At 35.0% G+C, this 21,810-nt stretch overlaps 1 protein-coding gene and 1 long non-coding RNA gene across 7 annotated transcripts in view; one reads left to right on the top strand and one right to left on the bottom strand.

Moving 5' to 3' along the window:
* NBEA (neurobeachin) overlaps positions 1-21,810 on the top strand; it is a 458,833-nt gene that overhangs the window by 132,117 nt on the left and 304,906 nt on the right. For all 6 annotated transcript variants that reach the window (XM_066176003.1, XM_066175999.1, XM_066176000.1 and 3 more), the window contains exons 14-24: positions 2,836-2,915; positions 3,636-3,698; positions 3,807-3,904; positions 5,651-5,743; positions 9,423-9,531; positions 11,583-11,664; positions 11,881-12,004; positions 12,329-12,521; positions 12,774-13,796; positions 15,632-15,849; positions 17,336-17,489. In XM_066176003.1, coding sequence (XP_066032100.1) covers positions 2,836-2,915; positions 3,636-3,698; positions 3,807-3,904; positions 5,651-5,743; positions 9,423-9,531; positions 11,583-11,664; positions 11,881-12,004; positions 12,329-12,521; positions 12,774-13,796; positions 15,632-15,849; positions 17,336-17,489 — 2,237 coding nt within the window. The remainder of the gene's footprint in view (positions 1-2,835; positions 2,916-3,635; positions 3,699-3,806; positions 3,905-5,650; positions 5,744-9,422; positions 9,532-11,582; positions 11,665-11,880; positions 12,005-12,328; positions 12,522-12,773; positions 13,797-15,631; positions 15,850-17,335; positions 17,490-21,810) is intronic.
* Positions 20,532-21,810, bottom strand: part of LOC136285175 (uncharacterized) — a 61,066-nt gene continuing 59,787 nt past the window's right edge. The window contains exon 3 of the long non-coding RNA XR_010719368.1: positions 20,532-20,791. This is a non-coding gene — a long non-coding RNA (uncharacterized lncRNA). The remainder of the gene's footprint in view (positions 20,792-21,810) is intronic.

Here is a 21,810-nt window from a genome sequence, read left to right on the forward strand (position 1 = left end):
GTTATTCAAAGCTCCCAATCAGTTGTGGGGTGGGTTGTTTTTTTTTTTTTTTTTTTTGGTTTGTTTTCTGTTTTGGTCTGTTTTTTTTTCACAGCAGTACTGATTGTCTTTAACTCTGTGAATATGTTTACTTATTTTCTCTTGTTTACTTCTCGTTTATGCCCCTATAATTTCTCTATGCTGCACAGATGAATTGGATAAAATTATAATTTTTTTTTCATTTATTTTTTGTCTAGATAATACTGGCTAACCCTTATTATGAGTGTATATTTTTAAAAATCTGACGCAAATGCTGGGCTCTGTGAAAAATACATAAAGAAATCTAAAAGCAGGAAATGCTTTAATGACTCACCCTTGTGTGGGATAAGGGAGGCATCCTTTCTCTTTGCCAATTAAAAAGAATGTTACTATTTTGTATTAGGGATTGGGTTGCTGTACCAGATCTTGAAAGGATTATCTTCATAGCTGATCTAATTTCAGATTGGTTTTAGTGTTTAGCAGTGCTTGACTATCAGTGTCCAAGTGATGGTGATACTGAATTGTCTATATGCAGTGATGGGCACAAAGATTAATAGACAGTTAAAAAACCCCTACTTTGCAATGTTTGAGTTGAGAAACAAGATCTTCTTGTCTTTTTTGTCTCAGTATATGTGTGGATAATATATACATTTTTAAATTATAGGATAAGTACACCATTGTTTGGTCAATAATTTTTTAAAAAATTTATCTTCAACTAGGAATGAAGTCATTTAATTAGTAATGAAGTAAAAAGCTACGATGATTTAAAAATTATAGTGGAAAATCTGATTTAGGTAACTTTAGAACTTCCTATTTAATTCTATTCAGTCTGTGTCAGATGATTATTACATCATATTTCTGCAGTCCTTTCTTCCATTCTTTGTAGCTATCAGGTGATTACATAGCCTCCAGTTTCTCCAGCCTGTCTTATTTTTCCTTGCCAATCCTCTTTTAATTTTTGAAACTAATGAAGTCTTTTAGGTAGCAGCTGTCCCCTTTTTCTGATTCTAGAGCAGTGAAGCTTCATGACCCAACCAAAATGTAAGGAATAAATAGTACTAGAGGACTGAAGGGAAAATTACACTTTACTTGCTTGGCATATAGCCTGCAACCAACAGCTCCTTTGGTATCCTTTGCATGTTGAAGGACCCTTTTCAAGGTTGTTACACGTCTCCAGGGACATGAGTAGGTACATGAAGAAGTAGTATAAAACTCATGTGCCTTTGAAAGGGTTCCCAGTTAAACTGGGATATCTTCTTTTTGACATGTCCTTAGAATTTCTGTTATAGAAAAGTTTTGCAGACCTCCCTATTGTCTCTAATCTGTTTCTCTAATTACAGTCTTTCAGAAAAGACAAAATGTAAATTTTTTTTTCAATCTTGGTGTTCAGATATTGTCTGATACTGAATCCCAGTAAGGTGTAGGAGGGAAGAGCATGTACAAAGAAAGAAACTTCTGTTATGCAGTTAGGGAAATTGAATCCACATTTAAATTAGGGGGGAAATAGCTAAATTATATAAAAATATAATATTTATATATTTATTAGATAAAAGTAGCTTGTTGATAGCAAGCACACTATTGCTAAAAATTCATGCAATATTTAATTGCATCTAGTACCAAAAAAAGGAAAATCCAACTGACTTCTGTTTTTACAGTGGAAAACAGATGTTTCATGGTGCCACTAGAATTAATTAATATAAATAGTCTTATATCTTTAAAGCCGATCTGATAGACTTTTTTACTACAATGCCCTTAGTGTTCTTACAAACAGTGGGTGTAGAGCCTGAGATTTACTTGCTTTTTTCTGAGGAGTATACAGTTCTCCTCTTTCCACTCCTAAACAGGAAAGAAAACTTGAGTGTATTAGCCATTCCTTTTGTTCCCACTAGTGAAACAAATATACCTTCCCTTCAGTTTTTCCGTTGTTGCAAACTTGAATTACTGTGTATAAAGCAATGGCTTCACTTCAAAAAGCATCACCAAAGACAACCAGAAAATCTCCATTAAAAAGTTGTATTTGTCTGGATTGGAAATAATAATGACATAGACTGTTTCTAACTATGATCCGTATTTATCAGTGTAAGATTAAATGGCTGATGGAAATGGCTGCATTAAATGGCTGCATTTATTTTTACTGTACAAAATTTAAGACTGTCTATGCCATCCGTTTTCTTAAAAGCAGGAACTTAAAAGAATTTCCAGTTCAATATTTATAAAAAAAGAGAATGGAAAATACAAGAGAAACAGCTTCAAATTACTGTAGTTGTTTGGGCTCTGTTTTTTTTTAGATATTTCTTTATTCATAATATACTTCATCAAGCACAGTTGTTTTAAGTATTATGGATTACTTTTTTTTTTTCCTGGTTTAAATAGAATATTTTCTTCAGGTAGTAGTTTCTTTTGGTTAAATGGCTTTAGTTTCTGCTACAAGTACTGGCTACCACTAGTATTTTATAAATCCCTTCTCTTTTGGCTTTCATTCATGGTATTTAACATAGTGGTTTAGTCATTCCAAGTTTTTATCACATATTTCTGTCTATCTATTACTATCACCTTTTTACTATATTTCTTCTTCCTGTTTCTTTTAAAAAACTAAGTAAAATATAATATGGATTTCTTTTTTTCCAAATGGAACATCACTTATTCTTAAATATATTGTGTTGAAAAATGTGATTCTGAAAGGTTATAAATGATATCATTTGCAAATATGAACTTTTATATAAGAGTAGAGTACTAAATCTGTTATAAGAACTGTGATTTCCTTAAGGATTAAAGGAATTAGTTTATATTTAAAGTGCTATATTTTGTTTCTTCCAGATGGTCCTCGGCCCTCCCAGAAAGAAATCATATCATTAAGGGCGTTTATGCTTCTGTTCTTGAAACAACTTATATTGAAGGTAAAATGGTCTCTTCTGGAATGAAAACATTGACATCTGTTATATACTTGTAATAGTATCTTTCATAGTAGAAAATTGGTAATATCTGTCCAGTATTGTGTCTTCTCCTGGCTAATTTAATGTTCATGCACATCTTTCTAATCAACAGAGAAGCAGTAAATCCATACAAAATTTCTTATTATCCTCACCAAACTCTGCCATGTATATTTTATTAAATGTTTAATATATTTATAATTAATATATAAAATAAGTTTTATTTAAATTAATTGTCATATTTTTTTAAAAAAAATCATAGAGTAGTCAAATGAAAAAGGTAATTGCAGTTGTCACACTAATTATTGCTTTATCCCTCTTGTTGGTTTTGCCCCTGGTAGAAATGGTGTAGGACTCTTTCTTTCTGTTATAGTGGAATGCTACTCTTTGAGGGATAATCTGTCATTTGAGACTAGACTGAAAACCAGTAATTTCTGTTCTGCCTCACAAACTGCAGGAGTAACAGTAATAGTTTGTAGTATCTAAGGGCACACACTAAAATAATATGACCTCATACTGTTTTGAACTGTCAATGTGATAAAGAAAAGCAGTAGAATGATAGAGAGAATTTAGTCTTTTAGGTTCAAATAAAAAAACTGTAGAATTATTTGACTAGGTCCAAGTTTTGCTTGTCCAAACCTGAGGAATGTATTTTCTCTAAATAATGGCCCTTTTTTTTTTTCTTAGGATCGAGGAGTGAAAGAAGATGAACTGCAGAGCATATTAAATTACTTATTAACAATGCATGAGGTACATTTCTGTAATTACCTACCTTTTATAGTAACTAATCGTACCAGCTCTGTGGGAAGCTTGTTACTGAGGTTAGTTTGTAGAATAACATTGGTGCTTGTCATACAGGATGAAAATATTCATGATGTGCTGCAGCTGCTAGTGGCACTAATGTCCGAACATCCAGCATCCATGATTCCCGCCTTTGATCAGAGAAACGGGATACGGTAAGACAGTGAAGTGAGAAAATACCTTAAAAGTAATTCCGGTGTCATCACTGTCCAGTTTGCTTCTTTTTAACTTAAATATCACATTTGCTGATCTTTTAAGCTTCAATTTCATTAACTTAGGCTTTATTTTTTGGCAAAATGAGTGATTTCAATATGTTGGAGGAAAAAAAGAATTTCCACTTAAGATTATCATGACGATATTTCAAAGTAACTGCACTCTTTTACTTGCTTCTCAATCTCAAATAGAACATGTAATTAAGGTGCACAAAATAGCCATGTATCTATCTTGGAATAATTTTAAATATTCTTTCTTTGTATGTTTAAAATTCTCTGGGGAGAAGAAGAGGAAAACAAGAAATCATGCCCTAGCATCTCAAATTCTATCTGAAAAAGGTGGAATTAATGTGTTTATCTGTTTGGCTGTAAAATTAATAGCTGATAATTCCCAAAGAAGTGTTATTTTTTGGGGAATTGATGCCTAATTTGGTAATATAGTTTTTTTGAGGGACTAATAATTTTTGTTAATAATTTAGTATTTGAGATGAAATTTTATTTTGTGCTGTTCTGAAAGTACTTTTGAAAATGCAAGGGGCTTATGAAAGGCAAAAAATCTCTCACAGCATCTAGCTTTATAGATTCAAGCTCCATTTTGCCTAAATGCTAAGATCTTTGTACAAAGATATGTACTTAAAACTGTTTGAATGACAATGCTCGTTGAAGGGAAGACTCATGGTTAGGACTTTTTGCTTTCTGTAGTTTGTATTCAACCAGAATTCTCTTCCTGTCATTTTTTGAAGAAGAGTAAATCTGATCAGGAAGACTGGAGACATCGTTACGTAGCATTTGTGGTACTGATATTAAAAGTGTTTAATGGTGCAGTCTTCATGTTTGAAAGTGTGTGTTGTAGAAGTGGGGCGAGTGCACAGAATTACAACTTTTACCTGTAAAAACAACTAAACAAAGCACCCCCAAAGCCTTACATAAAATTAGGGGTTCCTTTGCTGAAGATGTCAGAGGACAAAAGCCCCAGAGGTCATTTGGTAATAGCAGAAGTCATTTCAGAAGAGGAAGGTATTGTCTGAAAAAGCACTCTTTAGTGCAGAAAGACTAGAAAGAATGGCTATAAGCCTAAGCCAAGCTAATTCTATTGGGAAACTAAAATATATATTCAAAAATTTGTTGCTGGACAGTGCAGGACAAGTGCAATGTCTTCTGTCTCTTGGTGGCTTCAGATCAAGCCTGGTTTTCTTTTCTGAAAGACTGCATAATTTGTGCTTAAACTTATCGTATTAATTAAAAATTTAATAATTAGATCAGTTAATATTTGAGGCACTTTTTTTTTTAAAATCCAGATTTAAAAACCAAGAGTGTAATGAAAGATTTTCACTAGCATCCAGGCACTCCAGGGTATGACCTTATGTATTCCAGTCTGCTTCTCTTGTCCTAAGCTACAACTCTTATTTGGTTGATCCAGAGAGAAGTATAGGATAAGATGTTACTTTCTCTTATAAAACATTGAACTGAACCAAAGTACACCATGCCTCCAATCTCAAGAATTCATAACCGAACTCTTACACTGCACTTGATTCTTTCAGTACATTCTATTTTGTGTAAATTGTTGTTTTTATTTATTTCTTTCTTAATAAATATCCTTGCTCAGTGAACTACAAACTATGTGTGTGATGTTTGGTAATGCAATCTATATATATGATGTTTGAGCTTGAATTTGTTTTTCTGTTTTAGAGTAATTTATAAGTTATTGGCTTCCAAAAGTGAAAGTATATGGGTGCAAGCTTTGAAGGTCCTTGGATATTTCCTTAAACATTTGGGTCATAAGTAAGTCTTGTTTTAAAATTTTGTAGTGGTGTATTTAAGTTCACAGTTCTTGTCTTTTTATCATGGCTACTGTATATTTTTTGTCAGTCTTTAGAAATTACTTCAAATGATTAGGTTTTCTGATTATTAATTTGGACATTGTTCACGTTATAAATCAGATAAAATTTTTTTTTCCAGTTAACTTGTTATTACTATGATTTTTGAAACAATATTTTGGTTGTCTTTCGGGTATATGTCATGCTGAAACTCAAGTCCTAAAACAAGGGAAAAATATTTCCCAGAAATTCTTCTTATAACTGTATATTGCATGTTCAGCTAAAGTTAACAGGAAACATATGAGTGTGATCTAAAATTTGCTTCTGGAATTATCAGAGTCATTGCAATAAAATTTTCAGGGCAGCACTTCTAAAAATAGTTTTAGAAGGATGGGAAAAATGAAATAGAATATTTTATTGACATGGGAATGTTTCAGAAAGAAAAGCAGATACATCAAGCAAGTGGTGTTTAAAAAAGGTGGTAAGGACATATCTCTGTGCAAGAAATACTCACATAGAAAGTGTGGCAGCAAGAAATATTCCCATTTAAAAAGACCTGATGTCACAACATGGGTTTACTTAGTCTGATCTTTCATATTATAGTGTCAAGAAAGCACTAACAATCATGCAGTGCTGCATAGCCTGCCATTGCTCATTTTTCCCCTCTTACATGTGGCAAGATCCCTGCTGGGATTAGCCCAAAATGGCATTTTAGTGAAAGGCTGTGTATTATAAAAATTAACCACATGCTTTACAAGAGACTTCTTCATATAAGCCTCATTTGAAAGGAAAGGAGGTAGGAGTCCAGCCAGAGTGTGGTATTGCTAGAAATGCTTTTCTCATGAAGATCAATAAAGTATGACTGTGTAATTGAGAGACTGTTAGCTGAGAATATGCTTCTAAATGGGATTTTTCCTTTGGGATCCAGCAAGTTGAATACTGTTCTGGGAATTAATAAAAGTAAATTGATAGTCCACTCAAGAATCTCCAAGGACTTTTCAAACATTACTTAGTAAAAGTCATTCACATTGATAGGAGTTGGATTAAGTATGATATACCAGATGAAGGTTTGACTTGTCAAAAGCCTGGTTGTATCCAAATAAATACATTTGTTTAAAATATTTATCACTTATCCAGAAAATCAAGTAGCAACCTATGTCCTGGGTGCATCAGGCACAGCATCACCAGCCAGGCAAGGGAGGGGATTGTCCCACTCTGCTCTGCATTGGGGCAGCCTCACATCCAGTCCTGTGTGCAGTTCTGGGTGCCACAATATAAGAACAACATTAAACTATTGGAGAGTATCCAAAGGAGGGCCATGAAGATGGTGAAGGGCCTTGAGGGGAAGCTGCATGAGGAGTGGCTGAGGTTGCTTGGTCTGTTCAGCCTGGAGGAGACTGAGGGGAGACCACAATGCTGTCTGCATGTGTGAGGAAGAGGGGCAGACGCTGATCTCTCCTCTGTGGTGACCAGTGACAGGACCCATTCTGCAGGAATGGCCTGAAGCTGTGTCAGGGCAGGTCTAGGTTGGGTATAAGAAAAAGGTTTTTCACCCAGAGGGTGGCTGGGCACTGGAAGAGGTTGCCCAGGACAGTGGTCACAGCACCAGCCTGACACAGTTCGAGAAATGTTTGTACAATGCTCTCTGGCACACTGTGTGACTCTTGGGGATGATGCTGTGCAGGGCCAGGTGTTGGACTTGGTGATCCTCATGGGTCCCTCCTAACTCAGCATATTCTATGGTTACAAAAAAAGAAAAGCGAATTTTTCAGAAGCTGAAATTTTAATTTAACATCTATTTGCAATTATGGATATATCCATGTAGTTTCTATTGTTGAGTGAAATATGTACTTAGGAAAATTTAGCTTTATTTTTCATGTAATTGGAAGGATTGAAATCCCCTTGAATACTCTGTGTAACTTTCAAAGGTTTTTTTAATTTTTAGACCTCTGAACATCTGCAAATGTGCATATTTTATGTAGATTTTAGCAAGTAAAGATGCTTTTCCATTTTGTGTTTTACAGCTAGTTCTTGTGTCTTTGTGTTCACATACATATGTGTGTATACACACGACTTTATAAAATGAAAGTCAACCACAAAAATTATGAAGTACTTTTATTCCTATGTCACAGTACAGGAAGCAGGTATTGCATTGTAATGCACTGAAGCAGAATCACATAAAGAGACGTTACATGATTTATGAAACCTAAACCAATACAATATTACTAACAAATGTGTAGGTACTAAACCAATTACTGTTGCTGTAGTTCATATTTATATATGCATCACAGATGAAGCTGTAGAGTAGAAGTAATTGATTCTCAGAAAGGACCAGTAATGTGTTAGATGACAACTTGAACAACTTAACTGATTTTTCTTTGTGATCTGTGATGATAGACTGTTTTGTCTAAACTTAGCAGTTGACAAAATCCTAGCTGCCATATTTGATTCTTTATATGCCAGCACTTGAAATAATATTTTGTTGTTTAATTTTGGATTTTACCCACACATTTAAACCTCTTAATGGATTTTTACTTCAAATACCTGTAGCTTTTCTAATAATTAACTCATTAACTCCCTTCTGTGCATAGAAAAGTAAACACTGTTGTAAGTTGTTGCCACTCACTTTTGTGGTACTTACTTTGAAAATTATGAAATAATCTATTAATTTCAAAAGTTCTAGAATGAACCTATATAATTTATGTATTATTTTTGCTGATAATCATGAAAACACAGTTTCTGATTTTTGGAATGGGTAAAAATTTTTAGAAAAGTTACTGTATCCTATTTAAATTTTTTCTTCTGCTTTAATATAGATTAATATTTCTTTTGAAAAATTATTTTTATTTTATATCCATTATTGCAGTAGGCAAATTTAGTGATGCAAACTCTGAGAAATACTCTATTTATGACGTTATACCCCATTTTAAAAGGGTGGGGTTTAGGGACAAGGGAAATTCATTGTGAGCTGCTTCTTCCTCCACTTCTTAAAGATTTGAGTAGCTTAGAGTACCAGATGTGAAATACACTTCAATAACATAGAATTTCATAACTTTTCAGGATTTTATTTCTTTTTCATTGCAATATGTTATTCCAGGATTGAATGATTTTGGCTTAATGAGAGAATAATATATAGAGAAGAAAGGTGTTACTGAAAAATCCATATATATATATATATTAGTATTAACACATCCAGATTGTTTAAGCAGTCTAAGAGAGGCTGGCCCAGATCACCCACTGTGGTTGCTTCCAACCTAACCAATTCTGTGATTAATATTAGAAAATATGTAGCTGGATTGTCCTGAGTTCTTGTGATGTGACAAAAGGTGTGTTCTTCAGTGGTAACATTTTAACCACTCTGTGCACATCTTGAACTTTCTTACCCTGAGTAAGATAGGAGTTGACTTTGAGAATGGTGTGTGATTTACTTTATACAAAAACCTATCCTAAATACAACAATTGTTTTCCGAAAACCTTTGTATATTTGTACAATTACGTTCATTGTGGGAAATATCTTAAATATATATAAAATAAAAAGCTTGGGAGCTTTTTAGTACGGCATCAAAACATTTGGCTTTTGGGTTGCATCTTGCATTTACTTAAAATGCTCATCATGTGCCTAATGTTTTTGTTTTCTTTTACAGGAGAAAGGTTGAAATCATGCATACTCACAGTCTTTTCACGCTTCTTGGAGAAAGGTTGATGCTGCACACAAATACAGTGACCGTTACAACATATAACACGCTTTATGAGGTACAAATTGTTAAATGTAAAGATTGTTGTTTCTGCTGTAAAAAGTATGACTTAAAAATACCTACTTTATAATATCCTGACTCTCAAGACTTCTGAGAAAAATTTAGAAATTTTGAGAAAATACTTCTTGGTTCACAAAGTATTTTGCCGTGTTTTCGATGTTTTTGTTAACAATGTCATAATTTTTTACATAGGCTATATAAAACTTTCACTTCTGATGAAAGAAATCCTGTACACAAACAAAAAAAATACCACAAACAAACAAACCCAACACAACAAATACTGCAGACCTCCAATTGTTCATAATTCTCCATTGTTTGGAGAGTTTGTTTCCACTGAAATGGAAAGTGCTGAAGCCAGAGATGCCTCTCTTTTCTTTTTTCTTTTTCATATCTCTCATTTTAAGTTTATGAAATTTTGAAGAGTCCTGCTTTTTTCTTTTTTAACTGTGCCAAATGATAACTAACACAGCCACTTCTTATGTAGCTGATACTGCTTGAGGCAAATAAGTATGACACCCCCCCCCCCCCCCCCCAAAGCATGCAGCTGTTCTACCAGGTTCCTGTAGAAGTTTCATTTTCGATGATGAGCAATTTTGTAAAAGCAAAATACTAAAAACATCGTGTTTGTTGAAACCCATGTTACTATGCCTGCATGCATAAAGCTCATGTCCAATCTTCAGTTATTAGTAAAATGATGACTTAGAATAGAATCTCTTGCAATTTCTGAAAATCTTATGAACTAAAAAGATTTTTAGTAATTTTTTTGGTCACAAATAGGCTTAATGGCTAGATGCTAAGGGTAGGTTCCAGAAAGAAAAAAGATACTAGAGGAGTGCTTGGTTTTAAGGGTTCCAAGTCTGAGTAATGTAGAAAATTATTCTCCTATGATTGTAAAAACCTAAACGTCATCATTTGCCAGTGACTTAGATCCAAATTTTTTTATTGCACATTACCTTTTATGGTTTGGCCACTTGAGCCTCAGAGTCTAGTTCCTACATTCAGTTTTCTGAGAGCTTCTATGATTGGTATTCTCAGAAAATGCATAACTCATTGACAAAATCAAAGTCCTCGCGGAGTTCAGCATCCAGAGGCATTTACATTTGAGAAAATACCCAGAGGAAAGGAGAAAAAAAGGGTTAAGTGCTGTAATTACAGAAGATTTGCTAAGAAAGCAATCATTTCCTGGTGCTAAGGAACAGATATTTTCAATATTCTTTCATATAAAGCAAGGGCATATTTGCATTCTATTTGAAATGTAGTTATGTAAAGACCTATTCTAAGATACAGTGTTTATGACTGACATTAGGGTTTTTTTCTAATGAGAGAGCTAAAGTTCTTCTTTTAAATAAATATTTCTAGTGAAATTACTCTATTTTGAAATGCATTTACTTGAATGTATGTACTAAAAATTCTACGTTGATGTCATTGAATTTTTTAGCTTATTCTTAAAAATAAAGTTGCGTACCCACATCCAGTGACAGGTATTCCAGTGTGAAAGGTTTGCAGTGTTGCCTCAATACAGATTAATTAGGTTGTCAGGTACTATTCAAGCAACAGGAGAATACTCTGTCTTCCTCATTATGTGAAGCCCCAGGATTATTCCTGTGGAAACTTATCTCTGCCTCTTACCCTTTACTAGCTGGAGGAAGCCAAATCCTGTTTTAAGAATTATTTGTTTTGGTTTTGATGAAATGTATGAGAATAATTGTTGATGTATGTTGCTTGTGAAAGATATTTTGATCTGTGAATGTAAAACAATACGAGAAATATGAATGGAATATCTTTGAAATACCATTAGTGTATATTTAGGCAATGAACTCAACGTTTAGCTAATCAGCTACAGTGCAACCATGAAAATATTTATCCCTGCATAGAGGAATTGCTTTATTCCACTCTTCAAGATTTAAAATATTTTACCTAATTTTTTTATATGACGTTGCATGTGATAAATGTAAAACATGTAAATGTTCTTAACAAATGTTAAAATGAATAAAGAAATACTGTAGTGTTTGAATCAAATGGTAAAAGGTAGTTAATATTCTGTTTTAGATTTTGACAGAACAAGTATGCACCCAAGTTGTTCATAAACCACATCCAGAGCCAGATTCGACAGTGAAAATTCAGAATCCAAGTAAGGACAATGTATTTATTATGTTTGTTTGATAAATGTGTTACCTAGAGGCTGTGGGCTTTTTTGAAATGATGGTTCAGAAAGTGAGAACAATTCATTCATGTATCTTAGATACATATGGATTTCAGTTACCTCTTACAATAATAGCTGTCAGCAACTATTTCTTTTTTTAAACGTTGGTAAAGTGCTTTACATAACTAATTTATTCTTTCAAAGTGATTCTTAAGGTGGTGGCAACGCTGTTAAAAAACTCCACGCCAAGTGCAGAGCTGATGGAAGTTCGACGTTTGTTCTTATCTGATATGATAAAACTCTTTAGTAATAGCCGTGAAAACAGAAGGTATGTCAATACAGATACTATTTTCTCCTCACTGATTTCTGGGTGATAGCAATTTGTTATACTCTGTGTAGAGTTTTATAGTCTGTAATAAATATATTCAAAATAAATTTAACACATTTGTGGTAACATTTATTAATTCAGTAACTAATACTGGATTCTCCTCTATAGTGTACTTTATGGGGCTGTTTTTCATACTGAAGTATTTTTAAGTTTATTCCTAACATTGGATTGGTGTTAAGAGATGATCCTCCCATCTTGACCATTATAATGTTAAAATAAAGAAGCTTTGTTTGGATATATTTTGAACTAATTATTTCACTTTAGATGTTTACTTCAGTGTTCAGTGTGGCAGGACTGGATGTTTTCTCTGGGATACATTAATCCTAAGAACTCAGAAGAGCAGAAGATCACAGAGATGGTTTACAACATTTTCCGTATCCTCTTGTACCATGCAATAAAATATGAATGGGGAGGCTGGAGAGTGTGGGTGGATACTCTTTCTATAGCCCATTCCAAGGTAAGAAACAGCCCATAGATGTTTGGGGTTTTTTTTAATGCTTGTAGCCCCCAAAGCCGGTAGTGATAGAGCAATATGACATGTAAAGTGATTTAGTGCCATCTGGTGGCTTTCGCTATTCATGTCAAGGTGGCTTTTTTCTTATCAAGCATTTTATGAGCTGTACTTAATACGTTCCTAAAAATCTTGCTAGATTTTGGCCAGTTCTTCTGGTGTATATTCATCCACGTAATCTATTCTTCTCTTCTTAAGGTCACATATGAAGCTCACAAGGAATATCTAGCAAAAATGTATGAAGAGTATCAAAGGCAAGAGGAGGAAAACATAAAAAAGGGGAAGAAGGGGAATGTGAGCACCATCTCAGGTCTTTCCTCGCAGACAACTGGAGCAAAAGGTGGAATGGAAATTCGAGAGATAGAAGATCTTTCACAAAGTCAAAGCCCAGAAAGTGAGACAGATTACCCCGTCAATACAGATACGAGGGACTTGCTCATGGCTACAAAGGTGTCAGATGATGTGCTTGGAACTTCTGAGAGACCTGGAGGAGGAGGAGTGCATGTGGAAGTTCATGACCTTTTAGTTGATATAAAAGCTGAAAAAGTAGAAGCTACTGAAGTAAAACTTGACGATATGGATTTATCACCAGAGACACTGGGAACTGGAGAAAATGGTGCACTGGTGGAAGTGGAATCTCTTCTAGATAATGTATATAGTGCAGCTGTTGAGAAGCTCCAAAACAATGTTCATGGAAGTGTGGGTATTATTAAGAAGAATGAAGAAAAAGATAATGGTCCATTAATAACTCTGGCTGATGAGAAAGATGAGCCTTCTACTAACAATACCTCATTTCTCTTTGATAAAATACCTAGCCAGGAGGAGAAACTCCTCCCTGAACTTTCAAGTAATCACATTGCTATTCCAAATGTGCAAGAGACACAGATGCATCTTGGTGTAAATGATGATTTGGGATTGCTTGCACAGATGACAAGTAGTGTAGATATAACTTGTGCTTCAAGTATAATAGAGGACAAAGAGTTCAAGATTCACACCACTTCAGATGGAATGAATAGCATTTCTGAGAGGGAGTTGTCTTCATCATCTAAAGGATTAGAATATGCTGAAATGACTGCCACAACTCTTGAGACAGAGTCTTCTGGTAGCAAAACTGTACCTAATGTTGATGCAGGAAGTATAATATCAGATACAGAAAGATCTGATGATGGTAAGGAGGCAGGGAAGGAGATACGGAAGATCCAGACAACTACCACAACCCAGGTAAATTTCAATTAGCCATGTGTGTGTCTGATGTAATCACTGCTCATTGCTGAGGGGGAGATTAATATTATGAGATCTGAGAGGTGTTTGCAGTATATTTCTTTAATTACATGAAAAATATACATCTTCCAGGCCCATTTTCTTTGAAAATGCCATGATGTGAAATCTTGCGTGACTGTATAGAAAATACGTGTTGCATGTACTATTTCAATAGCAGTTTTTTCCCCCACTAAAATCTATAATAAACTACAATGAATTGGTTTAAATATGTGGGGATCAATCTTTCTTTAAAATAATGTTCTTAAAAAGAATTATTAACTGAACAACCAGCAGAAATTTATCTTCTAATCTTGTCTTTGTGTGCTATGACCTCTAAGCTGTCCGTGGTTAAATATTTTTCTTAAAATGAATTTTTTTAAAAAGTAGTTAATAAATAAAATATAAATGGAGAATTATTGTTTTATTGAAAAATGAAAAGTTTCATTTTAGCACTTTTACAGTGGAGCTGGTGATTGGAGTTTGAATTGCTGTAGGTGTGGTAACGGCCTTGTTAGATTTGATCTCCTTGAGACCACTGAAAATTACTTAAATACCAGCCACCAAAGTGGAGATACTTACATGTTTAATGCACATTTATGCAGTGGCAATGCCTGTTCTTGCAGATAGAGTATTATTGGTTAGATAAAAGCTCTGTTATGTTACAGTTATGATACCATTGTTGCTGCTGGCATGAGGGCAACCTGCAATTGTAGCTGAAGGAGAATGTATTTGACTGGAGCTGCTAAGCTCAAATTCTCTAAAAACAGGTCTACAGTCATCTCCCTGCCATATCAGAAAGAAGTAACTGTCTTTTATTCAAATAGACTGAAAGAAAGCAAGCAAATTGTGGAGCAGAGCTGGGAACTACTGCTTACTTCTAAGAACAGTTAATGCCTTTATTTAATAGTAGATCAAATATCAAAGAATATCAAATTCACTCCTTCCTATGTTTCTAACTAGAAAAAAACAGAAAATACAATTGAAAGCACTATGCAGAAGATTCATGTGAAAAATTAAAATCTTACATAAGTCTAAGGAAAAAAAGAAACTAATAATTTAAACATAACTCTAAGAAAAACATAGGAAATGCAATCAACTGTAATAATTTTAGTCCCAAGAGGTCAAATTATATAAAAGAAACCTTTTCTGCTCTCATAATACTGACTGCAGGAGATCAAGATGCGACTAAATAAACAAGATGCTTTTCAGCTTAGCTCCAGTGCTATATCCATTTTTACATTGCTAACATAATTATTTTTCAAAGTTCTCTTTTGTTTTGAAATTGGAAAAATGGGATTTGGGAGACTAGATGTAATTCTCTAATGATCCTAACTAAGAAGACCAGATAAATAAATTGATTCTGAAAAATAAGGAGCTGTCCAAAAATACACATTCCTTGAAGCCTCCACTCTGTAGTTTGTCCATGTTTTCAATCTAATCTTCAAAGAACATTGTGTTATTAGCCCAAAATGTAATTGTTACATATAAAGTCTTGTCACTGACCTTGAATGTACTACATTTGGTCTTTTCTGCTTCAAGTGAAGAACTGAGATTAAAAGCTTGGTGAGTACCTGAAAAGGGGGGGGGGGGGGCGGGGGGCAGCCACAGCCCCTCAACACTGATTGATTTGACTTGGAGCAGCTCATCTGCTGAAGGATGCTGCCTGCCTTGGAGCATCAATATCTCCTATGGTTTGTGGCCACATCGTTTTATCCTGTCTTTTCTCAGATTGTGTCTTGCATTCAAAAACACACTACATAAAGTTAACATCACTTTTGAACCTCTTGTTGATGTAGGCAATACAGGGTCGATCTGTCACCCAGCAAGACCGCGATTTACGCGTAGACTTGGGATTTCGGGGAATGCCAATGACGGAAGAGCAGCGGCGACAGTTTAGTCCAGGCCCACGCACAACTATGTTTCGTATTCCAGAGTTCAAATGGTCTCCCATGCACCAGCGGCTCCTGACAGACTTGCTTTTTGCACTAGAAACAGATGTACATGTTTGGAGAAGGTGGGTTGTTGTTTTCTTCTTTAATTCCTGATTTGTGTTCCCATCAATAGGGAAAAATCAGGCGTGTTGGAGAGGGGATGTTACTGGGATAGTGGGGAGGAAAAGAGTTGATGTTAGCTGCAGTGCCTCTCTGTATCTTCTACCTTCTCTTTTTTCCCCTTCCCAGAGCTCTGTTTCACAGGTAGTAAATCCTGTTTTCTTGAGGAATTGTATAAATCCTGAATACCTAAACAAACTGAACTGCTCTTCCAGGTTATATTTAGCATTAGAATCTATAGCCCCTGTTTCAGACAGGATGACTTCTGCTAATGGCCATATTCCTAACTGATCAGTTAAAAGAGAGCTTCTCTACCTGCAAAGTGTATAAATAAGACCTCTTTCCTATAACATTTTCTAAGGAAACACTCTATTGACAAATTTTCTTTTGCATGCCAGCTCCTGGTTGGATTTAGTCTTGGTGATCATATAGTATTGTATGACAGCAATGTGATTTCCTTGTGGTTTTGTACATTTTGTAGATGTTAATAGAGGTACTCTGTAATTATAATATGAGAAAAAATTTACTCTAATTTCCACTACAGAATAGTTCATTTTCACAAAACTTGAGCATAGTTTCATCAAAGGAGCAATTTATATTACATTTAATTTCAAGTTGGGTGAACTGTTCTGTGATACTCACTTGGAAATAAATGATTTTGATGTTTTGCTTCTGGCCAAGTAAATGGGAGGGGGTTGTACTTTGTGTTCAGATAATGCTTGAAGGATAAATTTAAGATTGTATATTTTCAGTTGAAGCCTTTAATTTTTGTTTGCTGGCTGACACAGATGTTGCTTTGGGGAAACACCACACTTAGAGACAGAGCATTGCTCAATATTTTCACACATGGGTTTTGTATTTTGGGGGAGTGGCTGTTTCATAGGAGAATTGCTCACCAGTTAGGAGATGCTGAGATTTCACCTAATTTACAAGCATCTGTGGCTTGCAGAGCTGTTACTTCATGCTAGGTTTATTTTCGGTTAACAAAGGTAATATTAAATCAAGGTGTGGCCATGTTATCAAGTTACTATTCTTTTAGAATAGTACCAGCTGTTATTGTTAGCTGTTATCAAGGGTGCTTCAAATGGCACTGGTGCAGCATGGTGAACTCAATATTAAATAGTTACTTTCATGCTGCAGAAACAACTCCACTGCTTTCAGCAGAACTGCCTGGTGAAGTGTAGTACTGGGAATAGTAGTTGATGGGAATAAAAGGTTAGAAGATGTTCTCAGCTGAGTATTTGAACATAATCCTGTGAAAAAGAGATAGCAATCTATTTGTTCATTAGACTAGCCTTGTTGATATTTTTAGACAATTTATCTGCAAAGTTTTGTAGACCATATTTTTCCTTTTTATCAAAGAAACATTTATAGTGTGGTTGCAAAGAATGTATTTATCTAAAATTTATTTTGTTTGGTTTTAATCCATCTTTTTTTCTGTCCTTGCAGTCACTCCACAAAGTCTGTGATGGACTTTGTCAATAGCAATGAAAATATTATTTTTGTACACAACACAATACACCTCATTTCCCAGATGGTAGACAATATTATTATTGCTTGTGGAGGAATTTTACCACTGCTGTCAGCAGCCACATCCCCAACTGTAAGTACAATATTTCCACCTAGTGGTCGTATTACAAATTGTTGTTAATAATGCAAACGACTATTTTCAGCTGACTCTTCTTTACAGACTCCTGTTCCCTTTCTGCGAATTCCTTCAAAAATTTAAATTTATAATCAAACTGTTACACTTTGATATACAGAGTATTTATAATATTTTGCATCTGAAATGCTAATTTTATCAGAAAAGTAGTACTTAGTAAGAATAACATTTCATAGTTATTTGAGATTTCATTTAAAAGGATGACCAATAAGATAATGATTCCTGTAACAAAACAACATGCTTTATGATGTCTACTCATTGATATTCATAAACCTTTTTGCATGGTCACTATTAGTTTACATGTTAAATGAGACCAGAAGTCATCCCCTCTCTACTCTGTTTGCTTCTTCCTTCAGTAGGTCCTTTTGCCCTTTTTTTTTTTTCCAGTCTTGTATTAAAAATAACTAATATTTTTATCCCCTCAAAGTTGTAAATTATTATCAGATTAAAGCTCAGGCAGGCAGAATGCCATCACTAAAAAGGGAGGAGTATTTTAAAAATACTGCATTATTGGCAAGAGGAATTATGTTATTCAAATGGGATGCCTTGTCTGTACATTTAATATCTGTGACTATTTCTTTCATACTAAATGTGATCTTGAGCATCCTGTAAAATTATCTTTATTATATTAACTATATTATTATATAGTTAACATTGGTCTTTGAAAGGGGAGACAATGAGACCCAGAAAGGAAAAAGAGACTACTCTAAAATAACGTAGGTAATAGGCACTGGAGACTGCAAATGTGGTTTGCAGTTAAAGCTCAAATCCTTTTTCTAGCCATTCAGCAAATACTTTTTCTTTACTGTTATTTCTAGTTAAAAAACCCTTTTCTTGCAGATTTTATTTGAATGGTATGAATGTATGTGCTGGCAATTTGCTTAACATTAATGTGATTTTCATACAGGCAATTAATGATAAAATGCTGTCTCTTTACTATTTTCACTGTGTTAACTGGAAAAATATTTGCTATGAGCAAAAGTGAAAGACTACAATTGTCTGTAGTCACAAGAATAACCTTAAGGTCCTGATTTTGCAAGTGCTGCATCATAAATATTGACAAGTATGAGTGAGTACACATTGAAGCATCTTGAAGCGCAGGCTGCACTATCTTTAGAGTAAAGGACATTGGGGGTTATTTTTTTACAACAAACACTTTAGGCATCATTTGAAAATGATGGTGTTTTGACATCTTTTATTAAAAATATAAAACAGGCACAACATTAATTAGGCTGCAGCTCCACTGAATGCTCTTTGTGGGTTTTAACTCTTGTTTCTGACACTGCAGAACCATTCTATGGAATAATAATTTTGAGGTTCACCATTTTCCTCAATTTATTTTGGATAATTTGTGTGTGTGCGTGTATGTGTCTGCATAGACAGTTACCTGACATAGCTTTAATAATTGCACATCCATTTCTTAAAATGTTGCGTGTCAATACTGCCCTGCTCAGTAGCAGTGATTTTCATGAACTGATACAAAAGACTACATTTTCAAATTTGGATATTGTTGCACACGTTTCTCCACTACGTGGGAACTGTGTGTATTACTTGGATGCTTAATTTTACCATCTGACTAGGTCAACAAAATAAAAATAAATTTTGAAATAAAGTAATTCACTTGAAGTTTCATTTGTGGCTTCAAACTGAATGACTCCTACTGTGTCAAAATAAAAAAAAAACAAACCACAAGGATTCTTCATGCCCATTTAACTCCATTCCAGTTCCTCATTGCCCATCTATGAAGATTAAAAGGAAGGTGGATTTATTCATGACTGTGACAGATATGTAGAGTGCAGCCCATCCTCCCTCCTTAGAGCAGGTGCTCTCCCTCAGTCTTGTTCTGAATTACGGTTTTGAAGGGAGCAGATGCCCTGCTGGGCATCAGACCACTTGTGAATATCCATCATATGATGAATGAAAAGAAGTTTCATACTGATTCTCAGACTTCTAATGCTTGTGCATCCTTGAACTGCTCTGAAGAAGTGGATGGATTGCTGGTTCAGAATATATTTCTTCTCAGACTTGAAAGGGCAAAGTAGGCCACTGAAAGCAATCAAAAAGGCTGTCTCACCCTCCTCCTTCCAGAAGCTGCTAATAGAAGAGGTTTGGAACCAGAAGACTGATATGACGTCTCCACTGCATAAAAACACTTACAGCAGGCCTGCTCCTGGCTCTTTCTGCCAGAGTAACTCTTAAAGGGGGAAAGGACCTGTAAGCTTTCTCCCTCACTGATTCAAAGACTCACAGAATCACAGAATGGCGTAGGCCTGAAAGAGGACGCAGGACGTCACCTGGTCCAACACTCATGCTCAAGTAGGGTCATCCACAGCCAGTTGTCCAGGATTGTTTTGAGACAGCTTGTCACTATGTCTGAGGATGGAGACTCCACCACCTCCCTGAGCAATTTGTGTCAGTACTCAGTCAGCCTCGCCATGGAAAAGTGTTTCTTGATTTCCATGTGGAACCTACTGTATTGTACTTAATTACGTTAATGAATAACTTTGTATCCACAATGTACAGAGTTCATATTTTTTGTTGCACCTCCTGAATCCCTTCCAACCCCAACCATTCTGTTAGTCTGTGTAGTTCTGTAGTTGAAATTGGGCATGGTATTAGAAATCCTCTCAAGCCGTACTGCTCTACTCTTCTGAAAGGAAGTTGTTCACAGGCTACATGAGCTGCCTCACTGGGTCAGCCCAAGGACCTGTCTGCTTTAGCATTCTGCCACCAACAGTGACTGTTTGCAGCTTATATCAAAATGCAGAAGTCTGAGCAAGCATATTGATTGCTTTACTAACACTCTGTTTCAACATTTAGGACTTCGGCTACTAGAGAGGGTATTTGAGCTGTCATATTTAATAACCACTGAGAAATTCATCCCTCTAGACTTTATCTAATCTTTTTTGAAGCTACTTATGCCTTTAGATTCCATAATATCCTATGGCATTGAGCCTGACAAAGCAATTATATAACCTTCGAAGCACTTCTTGTCTTTGTTTTTCTTAAGCCTGCTTAAATGCATAAAGTCACTGTGTGCTTTACTGTTTATACTATGAAAAGAGTGGTTAATCATGTAATTATTTAGCTCCATATCCTTTATGACTTTGCAGGATTGAGTCATATCTTCTGGTGTGCCTGTTTGAATCCATACCATATTCCTCTTGTTTAGTCTCTGATCCTCCAAATCTCTGTTCTGCCGAGCTTCTCTGGGCTGTCAAAACCTTCACATTTTGTCGATCCTGTAGAATACATATATTCAATTTATCAACAAGTGTATGCTCATTTTTATGTAATTTCTTCCTTCTTCACTTTCATAAACGGTGGTGCTCCAATATTCCCACTGAACTTTTATGGGTCTTTTAGGGCCCATATTGAAATTTTAAAGTAATCGTTTTTACTTATTTCCTCTTAGTATATTTTATTTGTGGCACAGGTCATGTATTAACATCTGCTTATAAAAAAATAATTTACTTTTTGGTCTGGAACAGTGAAACATGAAAGCAAAAAGACTATAGAACAGACAGTAAAGGTCATTCCACCCTTTAACTTTGGGATGATTGAAACAGGGATGGAATTCATGAAGAGATTAGGGTGAATCTCAGTATTCACTTTGAGTAGATAGGAATACATGTGGACTAGATTTCTAGCCAATGGGGATCTAGTCAACAGAAGCAAATGGTTCAGATATCTCTGACGTAGACATCTACCAGATCGCTGTAGGGTTTGGCTGGAACGATTGTTAACCTGGAGCTCGATCCAGTTTCTTTTTATGAGATAGATTGTTTTCTGATGGAGAAAGACAGAAGCACACAGTTCCTTTTTCAATTGTCTCACAGTCCTGCCTGTGCACAGTTTCTTGATTTCGGTGAATCGGAGTTCAAGCAAATCTGAGTTAATTCTGGGCCACTCATTCTTAAGCACTCCTAAATTCTGCTGCAAAACTCTCTTCTCAATAATCTGCTATATAGTTGCTCTTACATGTATCCTATTGCCTCTGATTTTTATAAAGCACTTCACCTATTTCTCATCAGTAGAACAGATGCTGAATATTAGATGCTTGAATTAATTAAGTCTATTTGAAGAAAAGAGCCAAGGATAAATTTAGCAAAATGACTTTCAGAATGCTGGAGCAGTTGCAGTTTTGGGGTGTTTTTTTTCTCTTTTGTGCAACAGATTCTGTATTGTGTTCCCTTCCTTGCTAAAAAGAAGTAGTACTGTCACAGTTTACCTAAAAATATTAAGGTTTGAAAGCCTCCCA

The sequence above is a fragment of the Chamaea fasciata genome, unplaced genomic scaffold (assembly GCF_029207755.1).
Source record: "Chamaea fasciata isolate MVZ Bird 193981 ecotype frontalis unplaced genomic scaffold, bChaFas1.0.hap1 SCAF_2, whole genome shotgun sequence".
In the NCBI taxonomy this organism is placed as follows: domain Eukaryota; kingdom Metazoa; phylum Chordata; class Aves; order Passeriformes; family Sylviidae; genus Chamaea; species Chamaea fasciata.